The 26,902-nt window shown below is 36.7% G+C and overlaps 1 protein-coding gene across 6 annotated transcripts in view; it reads right to left on the bottom strand.

Moving 5' to 3' along the window:
• The window catches only part of EPHA6 (EPH receptor A6), a 512,920-nt gene that overhangs the window by 95,511 nt on the left and 390,507 nt on the right, over positions 1 to 26,902 (bottom strand). For all 6 annotated transcript variants that reach the window (XR_012588748.1, XM_074597837.1, XM_074597854.1 and 3 more), the window contains 2 exons: positions 23,825 to 23,950; positions 16,099 to 16,284 (listed from right to left, as the gene is read on the bottom strand). Coding sequence is in view for 5 of the 6 variants with exons in the window: in XM_074597837.1 (XP_074453938.1) it covers positions 16,099 to 16,284; positions 23,825 to 23,950 (312 nt within the window). In the remaining variant the exon portion in view is untranslated. The remainder of the gene's footprint in view (positions 1 to 16,098; positions 16,285 to 23,824; positions 23,951 to 26,902) is intronic.

Here is a 26,902-nt window from a genome sequence, read left to right as displayed (position 1 = left end):
TGAACACTAGAAATACACTTATCTGGAAGAATGAAAAATATCTATGGAGATATGCATGCTTTGTAGAAAACAAAAAGGGCAAGCAAAAGGGAGGACAGAAGGAATAATGAAAGAACTTAACAGAGTTTTGGAAGAGATTTGGATATATATCTACCCATCTTTTATTGGCCAAGCTGTGACAAACAACTGTATAGTTGACTTAATTGATCCGTACGTTGTGTCTGGCTTGTAACTTGTATTTTCTTAAAAAAAAAGAGCTTTCATAATTTCAGTAGAAATGCATGGAAATACAAAGTGAACATGCTCTATGATGTTTAGAAAAAATAAAGAGTGGAAAGCCTGGAATACTTTTCAGTATTTTGTTATCATGTTATTCACATGTTTTTGGCCGCATTTCTAAGAATTAGACCACGATAACCTAGTTCTTGGTGAAAATATTTTAAAAGGCTTGATTTTCTACATCAAGGCCCCTTATGTGTATGCCAGACTTACATTTACTGAGTCTATCTGGAAATGTGAAGACAAACACTTGGTAGGACAAAGCTGCTGTTCAGGTTTCAAACCCTGAAGAGCTTAACCTTGAGATCCTTGTGAAAGACAATGCTTTCCTATGAACCTAAAGTGCTGGAGTTCTCTTATTTCTTGATTGGCGTATAGGAACAAATCCAGATTTAGGAATATTTATACAGAATGAGACTATTTTAGAAAATCCCAATTATAGCAAGTTTTGGATTTACTTATGACTTCTCTGGGAGCAAAAGCAAATGCTGAAAGACGCTTACATTTCCTAAAGAGGAACTGATGGAAGTTACAGAATATTTGGGTAGAATATTAACATCTAATTTAATTTCCCTTGCTGTTTCTAGACAAACAGGCAATTTGGGGGAAAAAAACTTGAGGGAATAGCTTGAAGAGAGTTCCACAAACACTACAGCCATTTGTTTTGCGATGTGTTAAATGTCAACGCACACTGAAGTTCTGGTTGCTGAAAAGACTGGTGTGACAACGTTAATATGATTAAGGCTTTTAACAGCAGTAACAACTGTTGTGTTGAATCATCTTTGTAGTCTTAATGGAATAGTAATTGGAAATACTGTGCTTCTGTTATGGGATAAAACAATCTGTATGTTTAAGCTGTCTATTAAATAAATACTTTTCAGTCAGTGCTTAAACTGGAAAGCGCTTTAGCACAATACTAAACAAGAACTCTGAAATCTTTATGTATTTATAGTTATGTATGATACCCAGAATGCTGTTCCAAGCACTGTATGCTGTACATTTGGATTTCATGTTCAGGCATATATTACCAAATTAGTTGAAAGCTTTAAAAATTATAATTTTAATTCACAATAGAAAAAACAAAGGCTGTAATATTGGCTAAAACCTTTGTGATTCATTTTGTACACATTATGATTTTGGGGAATGGTTAGCCCATCAATCATTAGCAATATGAATTTAATTTCAGTTGTCTCCTGATCACCTGGTTTTCGTGATTTTGGAAGGAAAGATCCTGAATAAAATCTGAGCATTCCTATGATATGGAATTCTTCATCCTTTAAGACAGGAACGTCCCACGTGAAATGCTGATGGGGTCTTATAAACAGGACAGTTAAGAACTTCCAGGGGCTTTTAAATTTTCAGATTTTCTTTTTCATGGTATTTCCACAAAAAAAGAGATAATAGGCTTTAATTTTGTACTTCACATTTAAAAATTGCAGTGAGTTTTAATTTAATGAGTGAAATAGCTTTTCACGGGTAACATCTGAAGATGAATGTATTCTTGCAGCCTGCTGTAAATTCTGCAGTTCTGCAATTAAAGCTCTGATTATCTACTCTTTTAGCCTTGCTAGCCTGTAACAGTATGAACAAGGAGTAGGAGATAAACGCTCTCCACTTTCAGACAGCAATTAGTGTCATTGAAAAAGACTCATTGTTTTCAGTTAAGAAAAACACTTGGAGCTGAAGTTCCAAAGAGTCAATTGACAAAAAGTGATTTTTTTGTTAAACAAATGGAGAATATAAATTGAGGGTGAAGATTCCTTTCACTATGCACAGTCATACCATTCACGATTCACATTTCACTAATATCAGGGAAATTAAGTGCAAAGGCTTGATTTTCTGCTTGGTTACAAACCCCAAGTGATTCCCTTAAACAAGTGATGCCAAGATTAGAAGTAGGAAGATTGCTACCATTATTCTGACCTCAGATGAACTCTTTAATTAGAAATGTATTATATACTGGTTTACATTTACAAATCTGTATGCCAGATAAAAACCCCTCTATGTCTAGGCTCAACGAAGGTGTCCCAGCCCACACCTGATAACCCATGTTAGAAGCCAGGTTGTAGGCAGCTCCTGTGGCTACCTGATGGGCTTTGGCATACACACAGGCATTCTGCTTCCTTTTTTTTTGGAAAATGCTACCGACCAAAGAGAATTAGCTGTGCTTGTTAATTATCTCTTTGTGGATATCCATGTGTTCAGAGGATTTTCTCTCAAGCTCAAAGACCACTTGGTGTTAAGGGTGAATGCCATGAAGTAAAACTTCTCCCATCTCATCTTCCTTGTGCTACTTTTGGCAACAGTGATTCTGGCAAGATGAATCTTGGGCAGTCAGTGTTTAAGCAGACCATGAAGTCACATTTCTCAATGCTTATAAAGGAATTCATTGAAAATTGGAAATAAATAGCAAATCTTACCCAAAAGAGCAAAACAGTGTTTTTATGCTGAAGAACGCAACTACAGCTGAGAGGGAAAAAGAAGAAAAAGGAGAGTGGAGACTCATTTCCAAAATAGTTAGGTTATTATCAGTCTAGGCAGAAATTAACAAGTTTCTATTGTCTCAGGAAGAATGGAAATCAATTATGTGAATTCTACAAACTAAAGTGCACTAGTTTGCTTCAAATTTCTACTATTATGAAAATTCTGTATTATGTTTCTCTAGATGAAATACTGAAGCGAAGTCATTATCAACTAAACTGATTTACTTTCAAATTTTATTCAGTAGAAATTACCTTGTTAAAGTTTAGTAGAAAAATGACAATATTTACCAATTGGTGTAGCCATGAATCTATTCTGGAATGTCAGACTGAATACATTTGCCTCTTAAAATGTGTTTAAGGATAGTGTTTTGTGCTTATATTAAGAACATACTTAAACTGAATACTCTGTAAACTCACACCATCTAATTATGTTGTTTTTAAAAAATATTATTTTTTCCACATTGTTTCTCTCTTCCAACTGTGTCACCCTTAACAGTTTTATCATCTACTCCTGCTTTATCAGCAGTGCCAAGGCTATGTTTATCTTTGAAGAACAATAAGATTTAAGAAGCAGTATTTTTTGCAAACTGTATTTCCAACCAAAACTTCAAGAGTCTGGAGTGGATCCCAGACAGTTTGTATCTAAATGATTTATTCATCTGGAACATGAACTATGTATGTATTAAGAATCAGAATGATAATTATAGTCTGTGTGTGAAATGGATACAGCAAGACTCACAGTAGAGACAGTAAAGAAAAGAATTTGGAGGTCAGGAATATACAAAGAAGCCTATAGTGATAGGCTGAGTGAATAAATTCTGAATAAACAGTTTACAGATGAAAACTCTATTAAAACGATGGCAGTATTTTGTGTGGATATTGATGATAGTACTAGAAGAATGGTGGAAGTGGCAATAATTTATCTGCCTTGGCTGGAGCTGCAATGCTGAGTGAGATCAGGAAGCAAAATGCAGTGTTTACTGCAAAGCTCTGTCATTAAAGTTCTCACTTGCTCTCCAGAGCAGAACACAGAAAACACATGGCACTTTTCAACAGACTATAACTCAAACAAGGCTGAACAGATTTTCATTGTATAATATGACTGTTCCGCTTCCAAATTTCAAAGATTTCTCACTAATCACTGAAAATGATTACTTTCAGCAGCTTCTACTTCTGTACACTGGAAAATTAATCTGTATGTGAGAAGCATGTCCCAGCTGGCAACTTTCTTTACAAGTGCTTTGAGTCCTGTGTGAGGAGGATGTGTCTGGTTTGAGATGAAGTCTCCCTTACTAAGAGAAAACTGACTGCAGTTTGCTAAAACAAACTGGTGTTACCTCCTCATCAAGAAGTTCCCTTTTCTCTTCTGCTCTCTTTCTGTCCCATCCAAAGCATTACAACTACCGTTGTTTATGGCAATCCTTGCATTAGAAAGGAGATGATGTTGTAAATACCCAAAGGGTTCTTTTTCTCACATCCAACTCTCCTGTTTTCATAACATAAAATATCAGATCATTTATATGAGAAAATCACCAATCCATATTTTAATTCTTCTTCTTCATATGAATCTGCTTTTACAGAAATTTAGGTATGAGCCTTTAAGCTGTAGTAAAGGCCACAATGCAACTTCTTGAGGCAGAGGTTTATATCATAAACCATGTGTGCCACCTGGACAACCACTACCACTAGGTCTGATGGTCTCTCTATTTTGGGGTGACCCCAAAGATTGATAACAAGGCTCTTTCTTACTCTAGTTCAGGTAAATCTAAGGACTGTATCTCATCCTTACGCCTTAACCTGTACTGCATTGCTGGCATTCCCCCTTCAACGAATTAGTGATGTTGGTCTCGCATGTTCTCTTTCATCACAAACTTGGCAAAGTGATCTGTTAGGCTTAAGCAACATAGAATTAGAAAAACTTAATATTTCATTCCTTATTCACATACTTGCAAATGAATGTAAAATTTAAAGAGATGTGAACTAGAGAAGGGGTACAGCTTTTCTGGATCAGTTTTAATGACTCAAATATTCATCAGTCAACCAAAGTTCAAGCATAAGAGCTGATCTGTTTAACTTAACTATTCACCTAACTTTGCATATTAGGTGAAGTAGGGTATGTTTATAAAATGCATTCTCTTGTTTCTTAACTCAGACAGCTGGTAACCAGAACCTGGCAGCATAACATCTTTGAAAGTGCTAACACCAATAAAGATTGTCAGTATATCCCATACGGGAAAGCATAGATAACTGTGCTCTATTTTCGCTAGAGACACAGACATCTACATCAGTTTAAAAAGGTTATTTAAGGATCTCAAAAGAAGCGTGGCCAGCAGGTTGAGGGAGGCAATTCTGCCCCTCTATTCCATTCTGGTGAGACCCCACCTGGAGTACTGCATCCAGCTCCGAAGTTCTCAGCACAGGAAAGACACGGAACTGTTGGAGCTGGTCCAGAGGAGGGCCAAAAAAATAATCAGAATGATCTATGAGGACAGGCTGAGAGAGTTGGGGTTGTTGAGCCTGGAGAAGAGAAGGCTCTGGGGAGACCTTATTGCAGCCTCTCAGTACTTAAAGGGTGCTTATAAGAAAGATGGGGACAAAATTTTAGCAGGGCGTGTTGCGATAGGACAAGGGGTAATGGTTTTAAACTAAAGGAGGGTAGATTTAGACTAGATATAAGGAAGACATTTTTTACAATGAGGGTTGTGAAGCATTGGAACAGGTTGCCCAGAGAGGCTGTAGATGCCCCATCCCTGGAAATGTTCAAGGTCAGGCTGGATGGGACTCTGAGCAACCTGATCTAGTTGAAGATGTCCCTGCTTATTGCAGGGGGGGTTGGACTAGATGACCTTTAAAGGTCCCTTCCAACCCAACACATTCTATGATCTCAACTGACCAAAAGAAATCTAGTTGCTGTCTTGTACCTGTTTACTTTAATGAGACTTATGCATTTTCTGAGGTTTGCAGAAGTACTGAGATACATACCTCCATCCTTAGATACCTAAAATCCATTGGACTAGAGAAGATTAATATTATTTATCATATTCACTACATTTGACAAATCTTCTGTAATAAGGTTCCAGCATTATTAAATTCTTTAGTTGTAATGGTTATGGCTTCAACAGCACTCTGCCCTCTGGGTTTCCAAACACTTAATAAATGAACTTCTAACTCCCCACAATAACCCCTTCACACAAATGAGGCAGTAAGCTTATCCAAAGAATCAGAGAAATGTCAAAAATACTCTGATGGGGAACAAGAACTCTTCAGCCACAAGAAAACTTTAGGCAACATTAAGATAATACATGGCAAACAACCTCGTATCAAATTGAAAGCACCGCGGATATATTATTTGATACACTCATGCAAGTTTGAGTTTGTTTAAGCCAGTGAGAATGGCAGCTGTTTCTCTTAAAAAAAAGTAACAACGGTGACTTAACAGTCACCATGATTATGTCTCCCATCATTTATCTTGTCACCTCAGGAAGCAGCTGTGTTCCTTGGTATCAGACATGGATCTAGATCAAACACCCACCACAGGACAGAAACATTGAATTATCTCTATTATTTTGCTATCTAATTTAGACTTCTCCCCTAAAAGTGCAGTCTTAGCATAACATCTTAACTTAAAAGTTCATGAAACAACATGATGGTAAAACCTGGTGTGATAAGGCTTCTACCTTAAGCAAGACACATCTGATAGCTTATTATCAAGAACCAACTGTAATCCATCAAGATATAGATATATATTCCCCTAAGTGTGACAGTCTTTCTGGTACAAGGTCTTATCGTATGTCGCTGCAGCCTACAGTAGCTTTATTGACAGTCTTTCATTCCTTAGGTGACTGGTAGTACAAGAACTACAACTGGAAACTAAGAGATTAATGGCAACACAAAAGTAAGAAAGGTACTAAGTAAATATAGCCTGAGGCAATGAGAAGTCAGTCCTGACTACGTTACACCACGATCCATATGAGCTTGTATTCTAAATTGTATTCTGTGATTTAACTCTTTTTGCTTGGTACTTTCCTCAAGTTTCCCCAGGCTAGAGTATCATAGTTACGCTGATTAGGTGTAGTTAAGGACTTTCCTATTTTCAGATGATATAATCACTCTTGTGATTTGAAGTTTGGCAGATATGTGCTATATATGCTAGACATTTCTTCACAAGAACGCGATAAAGTTTTAATTCTTCGGCTGCTCTGTGTCAGGAAACTGCCTATCTATGTTTCTATATCATGGCCAAATTCAATAAAATTCTTCTCTTGGCAGTGAAGAAACCAGAAATTCTTTTAAATTTGATTTGTTTTTTATGATTGTTGTCTGTACTAATTCAGTTGCCTTCTCTTCCACACTTCATAGCTAACATGCCCCAAACGAACAACTACTAAATTCCTTATGTCTATACAATGATTCATTGCTTTGCTATTGTCCAGTTCCGTCAATATTCTCTCTGATCTTACTGCTTAGTCTATTTATTCTCTCTTGGCAATTCAAACACATTGCCCATTTCATTTTCTGAGATTCTTACCGTTCATACCTCACACTCAACAGCTCCATTATGGAACTTTCACAGAAAGCTATATTTGTGGGAAATTTATATCATAATTCAAACGCATTGGCTGAATTTGCAAAACTGAAGTTACTAAGACAAGGGTTTTTCCCAGGTTAAATTTAATCAGCTATTGCAATGAATATAGGTGTACGATTTTTTGAAGTGTTTTGGCTTTTCTGGTTTTCTAATCAACCAAACATGGTAACACCTGAACTAAGTAAGGTCCACTGGCATTTAACTAAGCTGCATCTCCCAAAAATTGCGATATGCTGCTCCTGGTACTGTGTAGATATTTCCCAGTTAAAATACCGGGCGGTACAGGTGGATGGATGTGCCTGCATGAGAGTCATAACGATCCCTGAAGCATATAACAAAAGCCTGTCTATAGTCTGTATACATAATTAATTGAAAAGATGAAACAGAACATACAAACAACTTTTGCATGCAACAATGACAATTTGATTTCCAGTTCATTCCTTTACTGTTGATCTGCCTATGTTTTTATAATAACAAAAAGACAGTTATAAGAGTTGCAAGCATACAGACCTACAACAGTTTCAGTTTTACTTGATCAAGGTATGCCTCATGAAGTTTACCACAACACAATGCATTAAAAAGGAAAGAGGACTCAGTCAGACTAACTTCTTTGTTAGAGCCAGAAAAATAATTAAAACATTTGCAAATACTTAGAAGATGACAGTGTGGTAAGGAACAACCTGCACACATTTCTCAAGAGAAAATACCACGCCAGCCTAATTTCTGCCTGTGACAAATAGGACTCACAGACAGAAGGGCTACAATAATGACATATACGCATATCCCAGAGGGGTCACAGTCAAGAGACAGCACTGTCGCTTCCTGTTCTGATGAAACTACTGCACAGTCAGGGTAGTAACAGCTGGGAAACTGCCCTCAGTGGTTCACTGTCAACCTGGAAAGCTACAAATAGTATGGTCCAGGGCTTTTGCTGCTGTTCTGTTTTCTCCTTGATGACTGCGATGCTGGAACTAAAAGTGTGTTTCAATCTGAGAAAGACAGCGAAATGGAAGGAGCTCGTGGAGATTAGGTTCAGAAGGCAAAATGACTTGGCATGCTAAGGAAAGGTTTGAGAAAACATAGAACAAAGTTCTGGAAGACAAAGCAGGTCAATGGAGATGGCAATAAACAACCACACAAATACGAACTGCAGGAAAGACTGGACAGCCAGCTGTTTTGCAGAGGAGGATCTATGGGTAATATTAAATCAAAATAAAACCCAACAACGGTTGCTATCGAAACCCACACACATTTAAAGATGAGTAACACAGTTTATATTTAAAATAATTATTTCCTGTTTGCTAGTGGAAGGTAAGGCCCAGCATCCACCATATCCACTCTTGAAAGCCATACTTTAAAAAAGATATTAATTGACTGGAAAGAGTCCAAAGGAAAGCATTAAGAATGACCAAAGGTCTAGCCAACATATACCATGAAGAAAGACCTGACAGGACCTGGCTGATTTACTGAAGACAGTAAAGACACTATAATGGTCTACAAATGTAAAATATTGCTGCAAAGAGGAAAGGCACAAACTGTGTTAACGGCCTTAAGGTGCAGTAAAAAAAACAATTTCAATTTAACACTAGGAAGGTTAAATATGAGGATAGTTAAACACTCAACAGATTGCCCAGGGAGGCTATGGAATCTTCACCAGGAGAGGTTTCTGAGAATAGGATAGGCAACCATCTATTCAGACTAGTTTAAATGTAATTAGTTCTGTCTTGAGGCAAGAAGATGGACAAGATGACCTCTCAGTGTCCTTCACAGCCCAATGCTGCATATTTTGTGAATTACAAGAGAATGATTTAATGTTGAAAAACAGTACAAAGTTTATTTAATTTGACTTTTAAAAGGACACAACCCTGCTTCAATTTTGAGCGTACCGCAATATTTAACAATTAGGTTGAAGCTTACCAAATAATGCTTTTGATATAATCTGACTTTGCTAGGCTCTAGAATTATTATTATCAATTATTCTCAAACTCAGCATGTCTTGGTATCTTGGTATTATTCTCAGCAAAGATTTCGCAACAACAAAGTTGCAACAGGACTTTACCAATAGTCAATCACATGTATATTTACTAGTGTGTTATTGCCTCTACAAATAATAACAAATGAATGTACAGTTATCAAAATAAGTCAACCAAACACAGCTCGTGAATCAGAATTATTGATTGCTTTACATACACTCTTTAACCCCTTCCCTCCTTTAACTGTCAATTGCAATAGCAATTGTCATTTATAATTGTTCTCCTCGTTGCTTATATGGTTTTCTTACACAGGCAACGGATCAGCCATGTTGTTACAGCAAACCTGTCAGCGCAGTGCAATCTTGTCTCCCCCTGTTATTCATTAAATCTTCTGGTTACAGTTGTTAATAAAAAGCCCCAGCCCTTCAAATATCACCTACACATTATAATTATCTTGCCCTTTAACGTATTGCATCATACTCTTCTCAACTTTCATGGTAGAGGAAGAAACTGCATACTTTTTTTCAGAAGATATATGGAAATGCCATCACTTGTAGTTAATAACGAAGCTAATTGATGACCATGCTTCTCCTTAAAAAGAAAAATAAAATATATCTGGCCTTTTCTTATCTACAGGACTTTATCTTTTTATGGTGGTTTGTAGGAATGACTTTTGTTGCCTGTTTTTCTACTAGAACCACATCTCACATCAAAGCATCTAAATATCTTTGAAAGTCAGGTCCTGCATGTCTGAATGCAGACATCTGAAGGCAAAGGATCCTGAAGAAAGTGAAATCCTGTTTCTCAGATGTAACCTATAAAAGTAGAATTATAGAAGTTTAGTTATGTTAGATACTATATCATGGTCAGATCAAGCTGCTGCTAACAAGATGTAGGCTGTTTGACTGTTTGACAATATGTTTTTTCTTTATTGCTTATTGTCCTGTAAAAGATATTACAGAAGAATTGACAGTTATAATGTATAGCTTGCTAGCTGCAAAACCGAAAAGCAGAACACAGAAATGTGACTGATTTGAACTGCAGGAAACCATAACGGCCCTCTGAGTTTTGCAAAAAAAATTCTCAGAATGTAGTGAACGAATGAAAAAATTAATTTTTCCAAAGGTTTAAAAGTTAATTTCTTTTAAGTATGTGTCACTCAGGAGAACCAAGTATTGTGCATTCTTAATTTTTGCCAGCAACCTTCAACAAATGGAATGCACGGTAGTTTGTACGTGTTATTTGAAATATCCATTTGCATGCGTGCACGTGTAAAAATAACTCAGTACTATCAACATTCATTATGTTCTTCAATTACCAGTTCATGAAGGGTAACCTATTTTGCAAGAAAGCTATAGATACTTAGTTTTGTCTGTGTTACAGCAGTCATGTCCACAGCTCTAACTTTCAACTCTTTATTTTGGATGATAAATTGATCTAGTAAATTTGGCTAACAGTGCGGGTGGTGGTCGTGGCTTTTGCGTTAATTTGCAGGCCACAGCAACACTGAATTCACAACACAATGTATGTTGTGATATTTATCTATGAAAAAGGATACAAAGGAAAATAAAGGCAGTGAGCCAAATTTAAATTTACAGCTCCACTTACTGAAAAATTTATAACACGACTGAAATTCTGCTGGTTTTTTTTATCATTACGTGCACAGCTACAATATGCTTCGTCAGACAAATTCAGCTTTATGCCTAATGCCATGTAAAGCCCACTGGCTGATATGACACCCATGTAGTCTCAACACCACTCTGTGTCACAGTGGGTTGTCTATAAGCAGAAAGGAAGATATTCAGGGATGAACAACGTCTTCATACCCTGCTGCATATCTGAGTTTTGTACGGTGGGTGTAAGTGCCGGCCAATGTAAGGGGTGGGTTCAAGGGGTGGGTCTGAAGCCATTTTGGCCTCCAGCGAGTACATCTGTGCCTGGAGGTGCCGGTGATGTCTTCAGTGCCGTACTGAGATTACTGACAGAAGGAAATGCCAAGATTTGAAATCAGTCACACTCTAGGTTATAAGCAATACTATAATGCTAACATGGGATTTATTAACATTGTATGGTTTCTGCTGGCCCTAAAGGTTTTACTTTTCAGAAATCACTGATAAATACTGTAATATAGGTCGCCTTCTTTTAGCGTATAATCATAATCAATCATATTTTGTAAGCTATCACGGTGTAGCCTACTCCAAATAGTCACAACTTCACTCGTAAAAGGTCAACATTTAAACTTTGCACAATCGCATTTCTTGGGAGGACAATCTCACCATCCTTGATCAAGGTAAGAATGTTACAAGCACTGTCACAGAATTTCCTCAATGTTTTTGCATAACAGCTAGATACACAATGCTGTGTATAAAAACCACATATACTGCAAAACATGTCACCTTCCAAAATTAATTCTGAACCCCATTTAACAGTCTCAACCTGTTAACAGGTGTGAGAAAAGGGCAACATTAGATTCATTACACTAAAGGCTCAAAGACCTAGAACGGAATGTCTTGACTGAAAAAAATATATAAATCAATGTTATCTCCTGCATTTTTGATAAATGGGTCAGATACAAAGAGCTACATACTGCAAATTGTAGTGAAAGAGGATCACGCTGCTGCTTTGCATTCCTCACGGACAAGGCAAGGTACACTGACCTCAGGACTCTTCTTGTGCTGAACAGGTTATATACAATAATTTAAAAAGAAACTCAATGATTAAAGCTTTGAATTTAATCTGCCAGATGACTGACTGAAGATTTCAGAACTGCGATAGCATTCACAATTCGAAAGTCACTAAAGCAAAACAGTGCAGAGACAATAAGGGAGTTGAAGGTGTCATTCCAGTCCCAGACTTGATGTTATGGGGATGTGAGCTTACACAGAACCAAAAATTTAGGTGCTGTTTTCATTCATCCTCCTTTTGTGAAGGGATTAATTTGAAAATTATTCCGGAGAATAAGAATATACAGAACGTCATTAAAGAAAATGAATGCCTCAAAAAGATTCCTCTTGTAAATGTGACAGGTGCAAATCCTCCAATAGTCAAAGTTCAGAAATGGTGGCAATTCCTTAGAAATTAATTTTAAAAATTGAAAGTTATTTGGGGTAAAGTCTGAGGGGGAGAGGAACAAACTAAGATTATGACTACATTAAAGCCCTTGCATGCTTTGATATTTTGTATTGACACAGTATTACACAGTACTGACAAGGCCATGCTTTAAACCATCATACCATGCAAGGTACCACCAAGCTAAACTAACAATAGATTCCAGTTTGGCTAGTGTAACACCAATGATTTCTTTCATTACAGGTACAACAGTCAGAGACCATTTTTTCACGTGTCTTGTAGATATAGCTATGTTGGCAGGTGTTTGCTGTAACCCTACCTTTAGTTTACTTTACAGACTTTTCATGGAAAGTCTGCAACACAGACTTCAATGTGATGTAGAAGCAGAAGACACATCTTACTCCTATATAGCCTGGATCTCAATGTTGGTTACATATGTTCGCGATGGAGAAATAAGTTTTATTTTCCTTGTATCTGTTTAGGACATAGCAGCAGCTTGGACAATGACATACAACTGGGCTGAGCATGCCCTGACACACCCAAGAAGAGCTAATATGACTTGACAGGGAAACTTGGATGTTTTTATAGTCCTTAAGCATCTCTCATCAATTTGAAAGGTAATAAGCAGCCTTTTGTGGCAAACCAGACAAGGAATGGTGTTGCTAAACCAAACCAAACAGGAGTAAAGTTTCCCTTGTGACTTCTGATTAGTGATATAATTGAACTATTGGATCCAGATTCTGTGCTACAACGTATTTGCCTTGGCCCAGCAAATTGCCCTTGAAATGAACTCTCTGCTAACAGAAAGCTTGTGCTACAGTAACTGTTCGGCCTACTGCTCTCTGTGATTAGGGATCGAAGTCAGGACAAATGAGAAATGAAGCAAGCAGAAAAGGGGATTAAAACTCTGTTTCAGACCTACCTCTGAGCCCGCTTAGTTTAGCACTTTTTCATCCTGTACAGTACATATTCCATAGCAATTTTGAAAACAGTATCATTTAAAAGTTAACATCTGCTTAGCTGGTAGTACCAGATAAAAGCTCTCATTTATAATGAACAGACAAATTTGTTATTGCCCCAGTCAATAGCTATTGACTTGGTAGAGCACTTCTGCTTATTACAATCAAATCCTTTTTCTTTTTTGTTCAATAGTCAATGACAATGTAATGGAAGGTACTGCTTACAAACTGATGCAATATATATCATCAGCAGCTAGAAGTTAATGACTAATGGTTACAAAGAGAAAAGCATGTGCTAAGAACAGCATTACACATCTATTAATCAAATTTACTGCATCTGATGCGCCTTTATAGGTTAGTGGAACTGTAATGTACATCAGATAAATAGTTTCTGCTGTTATTAATCTAAGTTTTAACACAAAGCACCTTTTAATCATGCTATCATTACATAAATAATTTGGCTAGTACAAGGTTCTGTCTCACTATTAGAGCACACCTTTTAGTTATAGGAAATGTCTGTCCGGTGTTGGCTTGTGCAACCCTAGATTTAGGAGTTAGTGAAATGCAAGGTAACTGTTCTGCTCCCAGCTGAAGCCATGTTATTCTCTAAATGCCTCAGATGGGGCAGTATAAATGCAAGGCAACATCCTAAAGATAAACTGCCAGAAGGGAAGCATACCAGAGTGCGTGTGTCCATTGCTCAGCCTGCCTCCTAGCTTCTTCCCTGCAGCAGAGCAGTACTGCACAACTTCATCCTTTACAGTTCATATAACTTGCACTTTCCACGCCTCAGGGTGAAATGTCTTGATAACTTACGTATTTTCTTCATTCTATATTTATTGCTGTATTTTTTTTTTGAACCTGCCTGACCCAAAAATATTTTCTTTCAAACATTCTCTACTTATTTTATATCTGAGAGAGATGCATATTTTTATAGGATAGTAACACCTATAATTTTTATATTACTTCTAAGCAAACATTCAAAAAATAATCATAAAGTTTGTTGACTCCTTCAGGAAAAGCAGAACTGCTAATGATGACTTCTTGACTTAAGGTTGTCTATGATCACTTTTCCTGTAGAACAGGAACAAATACTCTAATGTTGGAGCACTGATTTATCTGTTTATTTCTGTTTTCTTAATGCAATCTTCATTTCTCTCTAGACTGATGATGAGACATTACAGAAAGAAAATTTATAAATGTGGCAAAGATTAAACAATCATGCCATTGCCAAGTACATTATGCTGTACTCTGCGTGCACCATCTAATTGGATTTAAACAACGTTCATAAATCACAGCCATTAGCCTTTTTCAGAAATGAGACATACACTACTAGAGCGACCACATGGATCCTCGTCATACCTGTGATACTGGTTCATAACTGCCCATGATGGTGAAGATGGTGGAATTTAATTGCTGCTTTACTGCTCATTATGACACATGGAGCTAAATTCAATAAAGTTACTACATATTTACATCTCTGGACAAAGATCTCCAATGCTGCTCAGACAGCATCGACTTGTGTTCTTGTTTGTTGTCAACAGAGCAGTTACTAATGGGAGAGCAATGGAGGAGACAAAGCCACATCTTTCCAGGAGTTTGCAATGTAATGGATTCTGTTAGTCGTAACAAAACATTCCTAAATAATAATTAATTTATCCTTGCAATACTGTGCGAAGAAAAAAAAAAAGATCTTTTTCATTTAGATTTCAATTTAGAACCACAGAGAGACAGATTTGAACAAGGCCATCCTGTAAACCTATTGAAATTCCATTCCAATGACATGACTTCAGGATCTATAATTTCCTCTTTGTTCTAGTATGTTGTGATTTCCAAACATAGCTTTTGATATGGTAATAAGGTGAAAACAGGAAATATTCATAATGTATTTATTGCATTTACTATGATAGTAAGAGAACATTTTTTTATACACACAACACTTGATCTTTAGAAAGAAGTAAGTACTGCAAAACAGCAAACGGCTTAGTTGAGGCAACGACTGATTTTGAGAAGATTATACTTTATGAGTTTTTTAATTCATTACTGCAAAAAGACGGCATTAAAGAAATTACATGCATGTTAATAAGACTTCTACTTAATACTTAAATGATAACTAGATATTTCAGCATTTCAGAAAAGCCCATAACCCTGCTAAAAATGCTAGATTTCAGAGGCAAGGCTTATCTCTTGGCAGCTGCAATAGGTATAAGAAGTAAGACATTTCATAGATTATTCTGGAATTTTAGTGAATCATTTGCAAGCGTACAATAAGTTTGAAAGAGTTTACATTTTATTTCTTCAAAATAGGAAACTGATCTCTTCTGGTACCAAAACCAGTAAAACGCAACCAAATAAAGAGTGAGTGCTTGTGGGAAAAGAAGACTACAGCTGCTACCTTATGCAATGATTTGACTTCACTTTCAACTCAGTTACATTTGTGGTTTCCTCTACTGTATTCCACTTGCCTATAAGCAAACTCTACAGTGCTATTTCATAAGAACCTGTAAAGACTTTATTTGAATGAGGAGGACTTTTATTAAAAAAGAAAAATAAAACATTTCTAATTGAAAAAAGATAGGTTATGATTTTCCTATTATGGTCCCAAACTCTGTGGTTTCTGCTGCACTTTATGGTTTGGGTAATTTCTGAGAATTTTAATCCTTATTGAATGTGGAAGTAATGCTTAATTTTGATACTAAATGACACAGAATGGGAAAAACAACAAAAAGCTATAAATAGTAACTTACTTTTTGTAACAACTCCTTCAAGGCGAATTATATTTGGGTGATCAAATTGTCCCATGATACTAGCCTCTCTCAGGAAATCTCTTCTCTGCCTGTCCACATAGCCACCTTTTAGAGTTTTAATTGCAACAGGTATCTCTCTTTTTCCGGGTGTCTTCAGACGTCCACTGCATACTTCTCCAAACTCACCTTAAACAGACAAAATATTGGTTAGATCATGCACAGTGCCCGAAGAACTACAGTACAGTTTGTATTGCTGAACTTAAACAAACACCTAATCTTTCAAAATAACCTTCAATAGCTGTCTTAAAGGCTGTCTTCTTTAATAGTCCAGAATTATTTGTAGTTATAAGTCAAATAAGAATGCAAAAATATTCAAGAAACTCAGACATCCCATAGAAGTGGACTGAGAAATAACAGATGTGATATTCAAGTTCCTGAGTTTCATCACATCCCAGAAAAGCAAAATATTCAGCATTACTTCACAACAAATAATCACCGCACCATGTGTGCCGCACCATGAGATCACGGGGACTTGAACTTTCACTGCAACAGCCAAACCATCTGGCCTCCACAGCATGATTCATCTTGCTTTACTGACACTTTGAGACTGAACTTTGATATCAGTATGTTTGTGATATAACTGAGCATGCTATGAAGAAGGAATGCAATGACTTAGGTTTTAATTCTAATGATGACAAAGTATCTATCTAAAATATCTATTTATAGCAACATCTATCTATAGGGGTGTCACGCACTGAGACCTATACGAAAAGAAATGCTGTGAGAATATCAGAATACCTGACTGTCCTCCAACTGTAGAAAGAATTTAAAATGTACGTAATGCTATTATGCCCCAAAAAAGCACTTGCATATGATTTATTTAAATCGACTTCCATACCTACTTGAAGTTAATTACATATTTCACTGTTCAGACAGCCAAAGGCCAACAGTTTCAGCAAATCAAGACTGAGTTGTGTAACAAGAGGAATCTCAAAGTTTGCTTCACCTGATGTGTTCCTGTGTATGTAATGGACTTTGAAGAATGCATGTCTCCTTGCATTCCCTTTACACATATACTAATTAAGTTTGTATGGAAATCACAACTTTCCTTTGATCTTGAAGCCACTCACAAGTTATTTAAAGCCCCTAACAAATATACTTTAGATGCCTGCAGGTCAGTTTTCAATGGGTCATAATTCAGTAAATGAAAAACAATGTTCACAAAAATATTTCAAAGCACTTCTCAGTGCAGGGTACTTCCATAGCAAAACTAAATTCTCTACCCCAGTCATTTTGGAATTAGACCTGTTGAAAAAAAACCCTGAGTCACACACAGACATATATTTTGCCATAGGAAATAATTTGTTACCCTCTCCATTGAGTAGTGTCTCAATTAGTCTTCCTTCAACTTTAAGGACAGAACAAAAGAAAACAAAATAAGAGCACTCTATCTGTAACATTGTGTCTTCAGATAAGAAGCAAATTTAGAAGACTGAGGCCTTAAAGAAAGAAGCTTCACTTCAGAAAATTATAACTCCCTGATGTTACAGAATTAGAATGGATATTGTCATACAGCTTTTATTTTATTAGGTTCTGTTGCTTCCACTAAAATAAAGTTTTATTAGCCAATAAGATCCAGGAAGAGTGGAGGGATTAAAAAAAACCAACTTCATTGCTCAACTTTCACTTCAAAACAGAGACATCATCAAGTGCAAGAGTACAATTAACAGATGCTGAACATAACCTCTGAATAAATTAGCAGCTGCTTAAACAGCTAACAAAAGCCAAGTGTCCTAGGTCTTCTTTCTACCAGAAAAACCCCCATATTTTTTATTTCTACCTAATTTTTAAAAATAAATCAAAGCATGTGCTTCCCTGAAGATGCGTGCATATATGTGAAAACATGTCATCAGACTAACGCTCTGGGAATCTTTTGACAAAAGGGGAAGCTGGGTAGAGATTTTCCTGGATGATTTTGCCTCTTTAGCTCTTAGAAGGCTCAGGTCCTTAAAAGTTTGTTTACCTGACTACTGACACTGACAAAGTAGTAGCTAATTTGGACTTCTAAAGTTGTACCATAAAACAAAGTCATGAAACCTGAATGTTTTGAAGGAGACATGGTATATCAGTCTTCTATTCTGTGATACATCCAGCAGTGCTAGAAAGCAGGTCTAAAGCCGTGACCTTATCGCATCTTACAGGCTTTTCAAACTTAAATGCCTAAAATGAGAAAAAATTCCAATTTCTTTCTCTTGGCGAAACAGTGAAAAGCAAAAACACTAGAGCCTTAATATCTAGATTTTTAAAGAGATTTCATGATCAATAAATCTTCAAAACTTCGAAATCTCATTTCTGAAAATAATTTGGAAAGCACAGGTTATAGAATAAATCATTTCACTCTTATAAGATTATACAAGAGTACTACAACTTCAGAATTTCAGAAATAATGGCATTCATACCTCAGGGACTGTAAAGGACTGTTCATCAAGTGTTTTGAAATGAATTAAACTGAAAGAGGCAAGTGAAGGACTTACAATCCCAAGATTTATTACCTATACAACATCCAAAGCAGGGGAAGGAACATCGTTATCTTCTCCCTGACCTGTTTCTTTTCCCTTTTTTGGATGCATGATTTGTACAGGTAGAAAGAAATCTCACTCCCCTTGGATATTGGGACCGATAAACTGGTGAACATAAAGACTAACAGCAATTTTTTTTGTGATGTGATGTCAAACAGATGGTAAGTGATCGTCAGCTCCCAGAACTGACAGTTAGTACATTTAGAAACCTAAGGTATGTGTAATAACTTCTAGTTCTGGTTTAGACTAGATGGAGATCAATGATATAATTTAAAGCATTGAACTATTTACGCTGAGAAAGAGTTTGACAGTATTTCATGCCAGAGTACTTTTTCTACACTTTTGTTCAGATAAAGAATTTTGAATGCTTTTAAAGTCAAAGGGGAATGTATTCAACAAAGGGGATTTTTAAAATCTAAGAATCTCATTGCTCGAGTTGGAAGATAAACAAGACAAATGTTGACCCTGCAGCAGTAAAGTTCATGACTGCATGTGTAATAAGTAGAAGCTAAGAACCAGATGTCAATGAAGTCGACATCTTTCCTTGCTCCAGGGAAGAAGGCTGGTGATAACTAGAGAAAAATATAGAGTTCATTGTCTGTTCAGTTTTAATAAAGTGTAAATAATCTCTGGTTTAATGATATAAACCCAAACACATCTTTCTGTATGTTATATAAAAGGAAGGTAATTGAGCAGTCTAGAAACTTACCCTGTGCAAATCACACATCCCTTGTATCATTCAGTCATAACATATGTGTTATTTAAAAAAGAAACAGGAATTGTCAGTCACTTGAAAGTTTGATATGCAGTCTGGTATTACTACACGGGATCGAAACAAATGTCTTGCAATGCAGACAGTTGCTGTCGATAGATCTGAAAGGTCACAGCACCAAATACAGCTCACCTCATTTTCCCCAGTTTTAGTCATTAGACCTTTGGGAGAACTGGCAGAAGATCTAGATTATAAAAAGAATATGTGTACTCTCTGTGAAAAATCAAAGAGTTGGTCTCTTCCTTGAGTTTCAACACTTTAACAAAGAAAATAAGAGGATAATTGTAACTTTTAAGACAGACTTGACAAAGTACCTCTGGGAATTCCTTCCATGAAAAGGTGCTGAAGCCATAAACCAAAGAGCAAGAAGCGATGGGGCAGAAACAAGTGTCATAGACAGGACAAAGTCAAGCAATATGGTAACATGTCAGTAGGTGCAGCAAGCTCAACATGAAGAGTGGCTGAAAGGGACCATCTGAAGAAAATCTATAGCAATGAATAGATGGCATATTGTGGGAATGGGCAAAAAGGCACCCAGTGGTCTTTGTAATGAATCAATGGGAGAGCTCATGGAATATTTAATCCTAGTGATAAAAAATCCTTGGCCAAGAGTTTTGAATCCAAGAATATACCCTATCAAATTAAACAACAGTAAAACTTTGTCATAAGTAGTGGATAAAATGAAAGGGAATGGACTAATCAATTTCACCATTTAAACTGTTACTATTGCTAGAATGTGAACTTCATTAATACCTGTTTATTTCATTGATGTTACCATGAGAAACATAAACTTACACTTACAAATAGGTTCTGTCGTGCTTTTGGTATTTTAATCTGCTTGCTATTAAGAATATTTGATCAAACCGCAACTTCCTTTTTGGTTCTAAACTGTTTCCCCTACTACCTTTACCCTCTAGTTTGAACCAAGATAAGAGCAGAAGTTATTTGAAGACTAACAAAAGAGACCATTAACAGCTATTAATCTGCATAATTTTTCATTCAATCAAAAGGCCTACAAAACAGTATTTTTCTTCTCAGATGAACCAGATGTAAGGTAGGAGATGACGGGAAGTGACTCAGGGGGAGTAACCTGACTACATACCCATCTTGAGTCCGGATTTATGTGCAGATATTGTTACTTTAATGCAGATCTCTTGCATGCAGATATTGTCACTTTAATCCCATTCTCTTGTGTCTACACATAGAGTAAGTAAAGCATGAATAATTCAGAAAGGACTTTGCAAAGCCTGTATTTTACCTGCTTTATTTTCACGAGAGCACCAGAAGGAAGGATAGTAATTCAGAGAGTTTGCAGATGTACTGGAATACCAAAAGCGTGCCAGAGGGGAAGATTGGGAGAGCTGAGATCAAAGGTTCAATTAACTGGCTCCGTAGAATATCGTGGCTGATTTCAGTAAATGTCCACTAGAAGGACTTGAAAAGGATATTGACAAACGAGTGCATTAATTCATTTTTTCTCAAAGTAATCTCACGAGCTCAGCATCCTTTCTTAACTTGTTGCTGCTTTGTATTTGCTATTATCATCCACCTAATGATATGAACTTGCAAAAGGAATTTTTATTAAATCTACATACAACTGAATGTATGGACATATAGACTCCTTCTGATTTGATGGTATCATCCTCAGATAGTTGCAATAGATTACCCATCAGCAAATAATATAGTGTACATTTCCAATTCACATCATCCGAGATGATAATTATTAAATACTTCAAAAGATAACTTGGGTACAAGGTTGGGCAGGATGAAAAAAGAAGCTAGAAAAAATACTTGCCTTGAGTGTCAAAGCCATCTGAACTGCAATTAGTGAACTGTCAAGAGCTTTTGGATATAACTTTTTCCATTGAAAAATTTGAAATTGCTTTCAGGAAAAGATCAGTTTCAAAAATTTCTTGACTGGAAATGCTAGGAAAAAAGTTTCAAATATTTGCAATATTCCACTTTGACATTTTCAAAATGAAAACTTTTATTTCTTGAATGGAAATAATTTTTGTTTTGAAAAATTAAAGTTACAGAAATTCAAAATTAAAATCATTGATCAAAATAAAATGTTCAAGCAAAACAAATTCAAGAAATACATCTATTAATTCACTTCTTAAAAGATTTTAATGTTACATTTTGAAAAAGATTTTAATTTTTTGTTTTGACTTAGATGAAAATTATTAACATCTTTTAAAAGTTATTCTATGATAAGAAATCCATTTTATGTAGGTTTGCAAAGTTTAATACAGAATTAGACAAAAGGCATAAAGAACGCTTTAGGACTGCTGTGAATTATAATGATATGTTACGTCCCCTAGCAGGTATCGAAGAACTCTGTGAGAATTTGTACTCTCCATGCCTCAGGCATGGTATTTAACTTGTATCTTGCCTGCATGGAAATGGGTTTAGATCGCATTGCAACCAGTTTGCAAGTCCTGCTAGGCAAATATCTTTGAATATGGCAGATTACCCAAGTAATTTTAGAAGATAAAAAATATAAAAATAAAATATGTTAAAGCAGGCGAAAATTCACTCCCGTGCATACAAGGGAGAGATAAACTGAGTAAAGAATTTTCATAAATGAATTAAGTTGAGAATAAGGACACAATTTTCAACTGAACTAAAATCAATAAACTCAGTCCTTGTCTGTCGTATTCAACTCCTTTGACATCAGCAGTTATACCAGTGCTTAACGTAGTTCAATATGCTTTATAATCTAAGACATCAATATCTGTAGTATGTCTGAAGAAAAGGAAGAAATAAAAGAAATCAGATAGAATGTTTTCTGCAGAAGTCAGCTCTCTGGGGGCTCTCTCAAGCTCATAATTCCAATGGTGCACAGTGCCAGCTACATATTATCTAGCTTAAGCAATTAGGTAAACTCTAAAGTACTCTAGCAATATGGACTGCAGTGTGAAAAACAATTTTCTCTCTTACTTCCAGGTCGATACTTTCTCTCCCCTGTTTGTTAACAGACCAGTTTTATTTCTGTTACATTATTTGCATCATATTTTCTAGTGCATAAAACACTTTTTAGCCATTGCTATCAGTGTAGTAAGGTATCATTAAATAGGAATCTCAAGTGAAATATACCTCTCCTTTCTTGAGCGACTAAGACATATGAAACAAAGATAAAAAGAAGAATCACAGTGCATTAGGTCTTCTGATAGTAATTTTCCTGACAATACTTGCTAGCATGAGTTCTTTGGAGGGCTCACTATAAGCAAATTAAAATATTTTTTCTTCCGCTGACCCCCTTCCACAAGATGTAACTCTGATTTTTGCAGTCTGTTGTACTGTGCATTATTTTATTTTGTTCTTGATGGCATTAAAGTTAGAGAAAGTAAATAAGGTTAAAAAAAAGCATTTGTATGTTGCCATTTACTTAGTAAGTAATAAAACAGTATTGCTAAAGAAAGCCCAGAATGGGTAGCTCAAAGATGGGCATTGGGGTATGGAACATACTAATTATAGCTACTGAAATAAAATTACAGTGAGGTGAATCCAAAACATCTGTGTAATTAGTATTATAAGTACCTTTAAGACAGCGATTTACAAAATCCAATCACTCTTAATATCTTAAGCACACAGAGAAATATCCCTATTGTGTAAACCAAAGACATAGCATTAATATCTTTCATAGGAGGAAACAAAATTTCAGACCTGGAATTAGAGCTCAGGATTCTGTTCCTACATTCACCAAAATTTCTGACACAGACTCTTATCTCTCCCACCTTCCCTTTCTGTTGGGGCTAAATCACCTTTTATGCTGTCTACGCCTTCTCATCAGAGCTTCCTCTTCCCCCTCTCTGCCAATGATCTTTCTCCACACAACTACAGGAGTGCCCGTCCCAAGCCAGCCTCTCCTTTTCCCCCTTGTACTCCTATTTCCTATTTGAGAATATTTTTTGCTCGTTCTTCTATAGTCTAGATCTTACCTCTCCTCAGAAAGAGATTATGATCTAATCTCCGCCTCAGTGACAGGAGAATATGTGTCACCAACTATAACAAATGCTGAGTGACACAGTGTTTTGAGTACATTTGGAACAAAGCAAAAACCAACCAACCAACCAACCAAAACAACCCCAAAACCTATCCCACCCCCCAAATTGATAAAGCCTTAAAAAAGGTTTGGGACAAATCTATCACTTTAGAGAATCTGCCTGTAAAGAACTCTTTATTTGAATATAACTCTATTTGGAATATTAGCCAAATACAATACCTCATGTACACCACACCTGAGAATGAACTGGTGCTACCAGAGAAATATGCCCATGGTTTGTACTATACTTGACCACTTGCATTATTATGGTGACTCAAGAAAAGCAGCCTATCCATGTCTAAACATTTTTTAAATTGGATGTACTTTTACCTGCCCCAATAACTCTCTCAATACGAATTCTTGAAGGATCTATCTCCTTTGCAAACTCATGGACAGCAAGAGATGGGTCTTCATACGTGTCTGGATCAATATATGTTTTGACTCCCGGGAAACGTACTGCAAAAAAGAGAGAATACTAGGAATCAAGCATTCTTTTACATTAACGCATTGTAACAATAATGTTTTTTGTTTGTTTGTTGACTAGACAATTGAAAGGATTAGAAATAATATATTAAATCTTCCATATTTAAAGTTCCAGAACCCAATGGAAGAGGATAATGACCCAAAATTCTAATGCTTGCTACTGGTTTCACAGAAACAAACTGTAGAATGCATGAGTTGTCCCTATTTGCTGGCAGCACCAGGGCCTTCAAAGATTGACTGTGCACGGACTTAAGCATTTCCTCTTATCCTTCAAGTGGCTTTTTTAGGTGAGGCTTCTGAGACGTTGATGAGCTGGGTGTTACAAACCCATAGACAGAGAATAAGCCTCTGCCAACTCAACACTAGCAAAAGCATTCAAAAGTACTGGTTGAAACTGTGAGCAAGGTCCTGCTGGACCCTGCTCAAATCTCCTGCGATGTTCAGGGTGACTGAAAACATGGATACTTCTTCAGCGTTGCTGCAGTGCATTGTTACATCAAACAACCTTTCAGCTTGCAATGATAACTGAGAAACAGTGTTAGTGCAAAGAATGGAGGAAATAGGGGTATTAGGTTCTCTGAAAGCTATTTATACTTCTAGTTATTGTCATGTTTGCCAGCTACACAGGTCTCAGAGTTTATCCTGTCTCACAGGAGCAAATAGTCAAAGGCCTTCACAAAACTCAGTCTTTGGTATTCAACTGATAAGATAGTGTCAAACTCTTAATCAGTTTTGTCTCTGTCTCAGAGGTCTCTGTCCTGAGGTGTAGCATTTCAGGCAGGAAAATTAAGAGGACAATAAAGTTTTTGGAAACTTCTCCTTAGGAAAAAATAACAGCCCTAGCTAAGTTTTAATGAAAACGCTATTTTGTGTAAGATAAAGCACGTTCTGGGTTTTTATTTATTTATTTTAAGCACTTCCTTTCCAAATGCTATTTAGTATTTTAGTCTGAAGAGGCTCCTTGGAGTCTCTGCATTTATCTCACATCCTTAAGGAATGCTTCAAGTACAGCTGGTAAATCTGGAAATTGCAGCAAGTCACGAGAGAAAATATGAGCTCTGAGCTGGTCACTTGAAAGGGTGTCTACAGAGACACCAAGTGAGGGCTCAAAGATACAGGAAAAGCAGATCCTGAAGTCTAACAGTGATTACTGCCAAAACAGTTTATATTCCCCTTTGCTGCTCCTTGGGCAATGTAGGCAATCTGTCCTTTACTTTGAAAACAGTGCTTTCTAATTCGCTCCTTTCATTTACGGGTGGATGGCTGAACATTCCTTTTGCCAAACAGGTCCAGTCTTTGAGATCCTTTTCTCTGAGGATGCGTCCTGGAGGACTGTGCTGCTTTGTTCTGTTCTGATCAGCTTGAACAACCAGAGAGCCAGGTGCAAGACAAGAACAAAAATATCCAAATCCATTTACAAGGCTTTGATAATTTCTGTCTGCTTCCTTGGAGATGGCTGTGGCAATAGTGTGTTGGTGCCAGATTGCTTTGGCAGGCTCCAGCAACCCATCATTTTCTGGCATGGGTAGTATATCTTGTGTTCTGGAGTATGGCATGTCCAAGAACTTATGTTGTTTCTCTTGGACTATCTGGATGGGAAGTTTTTTAGGCTGCTGCGATGTGGTGATTAAGTTCTGGAAAACTTTCAATTCATTAACAGAAGTTGATGTAGATAAAGAGGAGGGTACTGCAGCTGGGTCCAGAGAATCTCTTCTAAAAGAATTAACTACCTCTCAGCCTTCTTCCTCTTATCATTTAGTAGCTGAGTCTAAAGCATCTCATTATCCCATAAGCCTAAATGCATTAGGGGAAGAACACATGTTCAGGATACATGAATGTGGCTGGGCTTCATTAAGTAGTGTGCAACAGCCATTTGGACCACTGCTGATAGAGTACACACACCATACAGAAATGGGGAGGACACTAGACATCATGGGATATCATAGTATCAGCAAGATCACGGACCCCTTCCTAACTCCCTTCCGAGAGTTTATTTCCTGAAATCTTCCTCTGACTCATGCTGAGCTCCCAAGGGAGAGAGAAAGGATGAAAAGGAGATCTTCTGCACACAACAGAAGCACATGATGCAAAACATGGACATGGCAAATCTGGGAACTGGAGCAGGCGATGCTAACCAGTGTGAGTTTTGCAGCAGAGCTTTTTTTAAAACAGCTTCAGCCAGTCTAGGGGACGTCACCCCTATACCGATCCCAGCAGAGACTGTGCAGCCCCACATATTGTTTCAAGTTGAGATGCTGGAGACCAAATCTATAGTAGTCAGCAGTCAGACAAAGATTGCTGCTGTCATGAAGGAGGTACTTCTTATGGAGGCGCTGAGTGCTCAGTGTAAAGGAGGGAGTATTGTTGGCAATACAGTCCTAGCTCCTTGGGTAAATCACAGTAATTCCTCTTTCTCCTTGGTTCTATGGAGCACATACATGAGTAGAGACTTGCCCCCTCAAGTCTGATGTTGAGATAACTGCAAATGAATGAGAAGCCTCTGAGATGAAGCTTTATGTCAACATGAAATACAGTCATCATTTACCCTGGCCTGAAAGACACTGAGTGAGGTTTTTCTCAAATTCAGTCACGGTCTCACAGGCATATATCAAACTCTCCAGCAGGAAGGTTTTTGTCTTCTTTCCCTTCTGAACATATTTGTAAACAAATGACAAACAAATCTTCCTAGGAAGTATCCTTTATGGGAAAATGTGCCCTTTTCCTTGACAGAAAGAGCCACTTGGCTGGATATAGTGGTGTCACCTGAAAAAAGATTTTACTTCTGGTGACTTAATTTCTGTCTTGATCATAGTATTTTCAGGGATGTTATAAAAAAAAAAGACAAAAAAATAATAAAATGTAATACCCTTTGAATAAATAAAAACTTTAAAAAGATACTCTAACATAAAACAGTAAGGCCAGTAA

The sequence above is a fragment of the Larus michahellis genome, chromosome 1, assembly GCF_964199755.1.
Source record: "Larus michahellis chromosome 1, bLarMic1.1, whole genome shotgun sequence".
Taxonomy (NCBI): Eukaryota; Metazoa; Chordata; class Aves; order Charadriiformes; family Laridae; genus Larus; species Larus michahellis.
Note: the sequence above shows the minus strand (reverse complement) of the source record. Positions and strands in the feature narration are given on the sequence as shown.